Raw genomic sequence first — 5,459 nt, forward strand, 5'->3', positions numbered from 1 at the left:
TCCATTGATCAATTGTTGACTTTTGTTCGAACATATGATATAGAGGATGATCCGTATGTTCAACTCCGTTTCGCTTATTTAAGAAGACAAACCAGTCCACCGGTTTTCAAATGCACTACATGTGGAGAATGCTTTAGTACCCAAGAAAAATACGAGTTACACTTGTTATATCACGAAACAATTCAAGATTTCGACTTGAGTTTGTTTGATGACACTAATTCTGACTCAAATCATATGGGTTCAACTGTCATCTCTGGTAAAAGGAAGGCATCTATTCCTGATTCATCGATAGATAACACTGACTCACCACCTCCAGCTAATATGGTGCTGGTGACGACAACCATACAACACATACATTTCGGAAGAAAAGGGAACGCACCTACACCAAAAATGGTGCTATAGACATTACTTATGAAGTTAATTTTCCAATCAGTTACAGAATAAGAAATTGATGGACATAGTCGATGATTTACACAACGTCTTCGACGACGTTCTCAGTCAAGTGCGGGAAGGATCCCAGGACAACAGTCTTGCACGACTTATCATCGAGCATAACGGTTTAACGGACCCAATCGTTGTCCCTTTACAAGAACTTAATACAATGGATGCATCCACGGTGATGGACGAAATAAGCAAAGTCTTCCAAAGCAACGAAGAGCTGCCTGTAGACGATAGTTTTTCTGTTACAGTTGGGCTAATAGATATTCCATCGGGTGGTGGAAGAGTTTATATCACAAATTTGACGGGTATCGAAAACAGTATAAAACGTAAACGTTCTATTATCAGTAGGCCTAGTGACACAATGTGCATGCCTATGGCAATCTCAGTTTGCTTCCTAAAATCCTGTCACACTGTATCCCCTGATGAATGGAAAACCTTGACGTCAGACGACACAGAGAGTATGGTCAATAAAGTTCTGAAACATAGAACCACCCCGAAGTGGTTTTACAGACATGTACTTGATAAGGAGAGAAAGGAATGTTTTAATTTTGCCAAACGTCTCTGTGAACTAGCCGATGTTAGTACGGAGAAACAATGTAGCATCAATGACATAGAACGTTTTGAAAAGGTGTTGGATTTGCAAATTTTAGTAATTTCATCAAAGTTAGGAAACAAGTTCATTCGTATTGGTGAAAATGAAACGGGTAGAAAAAAAGCCTTTCTCTACCTAATTCACGATAGCGAATGTGGACATTTTGCAGCCATAGTGAGTATAACGGGCTTTTTTTCCTGTAGCTATTTCTGCAAAGACTGCCTTAAACCGTACAATGACAAAGATAAACATTCTTGCCAAACTCATTGTACCGTATGTTGCAGTTCGGATTGTATACTGACAGGGAACAGTTTGTCTTTTCGGGCGTGTAATAGAACGTGTAGATCCATCGATTGTTTCCAAAGGCACATAGAGGAAAAGGCAACAAAGAAAGGACTTTCTTACACGGACTGCGGTAAAAGATACGAATGTAAAACTTGTAGAAAAGTGCTAGTCCGAGAAGAACGACCACCCGACCTTCACCAATGCGGAGAATGGAAATGTGTCTGTTGCCGAGATTATCAACCCGAGGAACATTTATGCTACCAGAGGGCAATCAATACCGAGAGAACCGACAGACAAATGAGATTCTTCGATTGTGAAACGACACATGACACACTCCTACAATGTGAAAACGGGAATCTACCACCCACTTCGAGATGCCAAAATTGTAGAGAAAGAGGAAGCGTGCAAAAAGTGTACACTTTGTCAAAACTGCGGCAAATCTTGGTGTGGTTCAAAAGAACATAAAGTGAATTTCATCTGTATGCAAACAGCATGTGACCACTGTAAAGACAAACAGATATCTGATGAACCAAAATGTAACTTTTGCGGTGTTCGCTGCTCGATGTGTGATAGAAAGGACAAAAAAAGAATTTAAAAAAGAACCATGTTTCAAAACATGTGGTTTTAGGAAAAGAATATTTCGCGGTGAACTCGCCACTGATGCATTCTGGAGACGTTTTTTTTTTCAGAGCAGTACACAAACGCAGTCGTGTTGTCCCACAATGGATCTGGTTACGGTAATTATTTTCTGATTGACTGGTTGATAAAGAATTCTATTCGCCCAGACGTTATCTTCAATGGATCCAAAATCATGTACATAGCGATAAATCGGGGTTTAAACATCCGAGTTTTAGATTTTTTGAACTTTTTACCTATGAAGTTATCGAAAATTCCGAAAGCGTTTGGACTAAAGGAATTGAAAAAAGGCTACTTTCCTCATTTTTTCAATACAATGGAAAACCAAAATTACATTGGCCCATACCCGGACAGTACATATTACGGTTGCGACTACATGAGTAAAGATGACAGAAGTGATTTTTTGTCGTGGTACAAAACGAAAACAAACGAAGTATTTGACTTTGCAAAAGAAATGAAAGAATACTGTTGTAGTGACACGACGATCTTAAGGGAAGGAGTGTTAAGATTTCGTGATTTGATGTTGGAGGTGACTGGAAGACAAACTCACACGGCCAAGGGGTTGATGTTTTAGATTATGTGACCATTGCAAGTGTGTGCATGGGTGTTTACAAGACTAATTTTTTAAAAGAACAATATGACGTGGAAGTATTGAGTCATTGACACTGACGATATCGACCAGATACCAATGACATTTACAGAGAAAGGATTCGACGTTTTAGATCATGACACTTGGAAGTCTTCCGAAACATTTCTCTCCGAAAATCCACAGAGTAAATTTGGTCAGCGAAAATTTGTCAAAAGTCCGCTGGCACACGTACCATCAGAGGGATACACCAAAAGATACAATCATAGCGAAAGCTCCATAGTATGGTTGGAATGGATGATGAAAGAAGAAAAGATGTCTATTCAACATGCCTTGAATCAAGGGGAGTTCAAAATTCTCGGAACAAATTTTCATGTCGATGGGTACTGTCAAGAAACCAACGAATACTTTGAATTTTTAGTGGTAAGTTTTTTCTTTGTAACGGAGGGGTAATCCGCCCGCCCGCCCGCCACCGCCGCCGCCGCGTGCAGATTATTTATACGCGTTTTTAACGGATAACTTAGATACGCGTATTGTGGGAAACGTTACCATGGGGGTTTCACTTGATAACGCGTTTACTCAAACCAAAAAATGAGCTGTCATTTACTGATTTGTCTTCTGTTTCAGTGTCTTTGGCATGGCTGTAAAAAATGTTTTCTATGTGAAAGAAGCGGAACAAAAACAACCTTAACGAAACAATCGATGGATGAATTGTATGTGGTGACCAAAAAAAGAGAGAAGACAATACGGGAACTTGGCTTTGGATATCGAAAGATATGGGAGCATGATTTCGCTAGTCAATTGAAATCAAACCAGAGACTGAAACTATTTGCGAATAATCTTGATATCGAAGAACGTCTTGATCCTCGACTTGCCTTTTTTGTAAGTATATAAGCATTTTCATTTTTGTAATTCCTCCCTTACAAAGAAAAATGTATTTTGAAAAATAACGCTATTGAGTTTTTTGAAAGTGTTCCAAAATGTTTTGTTTCACATTTCCTTATTGCTCTTATTTTCTTTTACAGGGTGAACGAACAGATACTACAAAGTTGTATTACAAAGTCCAAAATGAAGAAAAGATCAAATACGTAGATTTCACATCTTTATACCCATGGACAAACAAATATTGTCGCTATCCATTGCATCACCCAGAGATCATTACTAAAGATTTTGAAGAGTTGGGTTCATATTTTGGATTGTGCAAAGTGAAAATTTTACCACCCAGACACCTTTATCACGCTGTTTTACCTTACAGATGTCACGGAAAGCTCACTTTCCCACTATGTAGAACATGTGCTGATACACAATATCAAGGTAAATACACGCATACTGAACAGGAACGAAGTATTACAGGTACTTATGCTACACCTGAAGTAATGGTAGCGAAAGAAAAAGGGTACCGAGTGTTAAAACTGTACGAAGTGTGGCATTTTCCGGATGATACACAGTACGATAAAAACACTAATTCCGGAGGATTATTCACAGACTACGTCCAGCTGTTCCTTAAAATAAAACAGGAAGCCAGTGGTTTCCCCCAACACTGTCGGACGGAGGAAGAAAAACGAGAATACATTCGATGTTATAAAGAAAATGAAGGCATAGACTTAGATTACGACAGCATCAAGGTAAATCCAGGTTTACGTAGTCTTGCCAAACTGTGTCTCAACAGTTTCTGGGGGAAATTTGGACAACGACTGTTCCTGAAAAAGCATTCCTTTTTCCATGAATCAGAGGCCGACAAATTCTTTCAGATCATATCAGACCCCACTAAAGTAGTCGAAAATTTTCACATTGTATCAAACGATACAATACAACTAGAATGGACACAAAATTCCAAGTTTCCCCCTGTGGATGCGAAGACCAACATCTTCATCGCTATTTTCACAACGATGTGGGCTAGATTAAAACTGTATGAAGTTTCAGACATGTTGAGTTCTTTACACAGACACTGATAGCTGCATCTACGTAAGCCAGAAGGGAAAACCTGAACCGTCGTTAGGGAATTATTTGGGGGAAAATGACGTCCGAAATACCATTAGACGAGGGGCATATTGTAGAATTTGTGTCCGGTGGACCGAAAAACTATGCTTATCGGACACTCAAGACTGAAACGTGTAAAGTCAAAGGTTTCACGCTTAATTTCACGAATTCTAACATTGTTAACTTCAATTCTGTCAAGGAGATGATCACATTGGACAGGGACATGTCCAAAACGTTAACTAATCCAACTAAAATAAGTCGACTACCTCACCAGAGAAAAATATTCAGCAGAAAAGAAAAGAAGAAGTATAAATTCGCGTATGACAAACGTGTTATTCTTGACAATTTCGATACAGTCCCTTATGGGTATTTATAGAAATAAAAAATGACTATTACAGCATTTTTATTAAAAAAAATAATATATGTTATAAAATAAAGTCAGTATTTTATCCAATGAATCTTTTCTTTTTTCTGCGTCGTCCCAGGCATAATGTGTCTCCTCCCCTTTTTCTTAACGAATAATCCTCCTGTCTGTATTAACGATTTTTTACCTCTTTCTGCTATTAATCTCTTTGGTACATTCATTTTTCTCAAAAGGATTTGAAACTCCTACTTCCAATTGGCTCTTTTCTTTGCCGTGTTGACACGGTGTAGTGAATAAGATCCACAATGTGCGAACCAGTAACTGTTTCCCCATTTCGTATTAATTCGCCCTGTTCGTTATGATTTACCACGTTTTTGTCTTGAGCTAAAACGAATCTGTAAAGGTCGACAGCATGTTGTTTTATTTTTTTGGGTAACGTACTATCTATGATTGGCATGAAGTTAGTGACGGGGTGTTCTCCATAGTCGGTTTTCGATATTTCTTTTTTTCCAAAGTCCGTTTGATTGGTAGTTTGTGGTTGATTCACGAGACGTTCGTATCGTTCTCTAGACACG

At 38.6% G+C, this 5,459-nt stretch overlaps 1 protein-coding gene across 1 annotated transcript; it reads left to right on the forward strand.

Annotated features, from left to right (window-relative positions):
• Positions 1-2,642: 2,642 nt before the first annotated feature.
• Positions 2,643-4,492, forward strand: LOC134702019 (uncharacterized). Its single transcript, XM_063563127.1, has 2 exons — positions 2,643-2,963; positions 3,566-4,492. The coding sequence occupies exons 1-2, from the start codon at positions 2,643-2,645 to the stop codon at positions 4,490-4,492; spliced, it is 1,248 nt and encodes a 415-aa protein (XP_063419197.1).
• Positions 4,493-5,459: the final 967 nt, after the last annotated feature.

Source organism: Mytilus trossulus, unplaced genomic scaffold (genome assembly GCF_036588685.1).
Source record: "Mytilus trossulus isolate FHL-02 unplaced genomic scaffold, PNRI_Mtr1.1.1.hap1 h1tg000373l__unscaffolded, whole genome shotgun sequence".
NCBI classification, from domain to species: Eukaryota; Metazoa; Mollusca; class Bivalvia; order Mytilida; family Mytilidae; genus Mytilus; species Mytilus trossulus.

Excerpts from the sequence above, each read along its gene's own strand:
- LOC134702019 (XM_063563127.1), top strand. The coding sequence starts at position 2,643 with ATGACATTTACAGAGAAAGGATTCGACGTTTTAGATCATGACACTTGG. Across the intron at positions 2,964-3,565 it reads AATACTTTGAATTTTTAGTG|GGTGAACGAACAGATACTAC; the intron begins GTAAGTTTTTTC and ends TTTCTTTTACAG.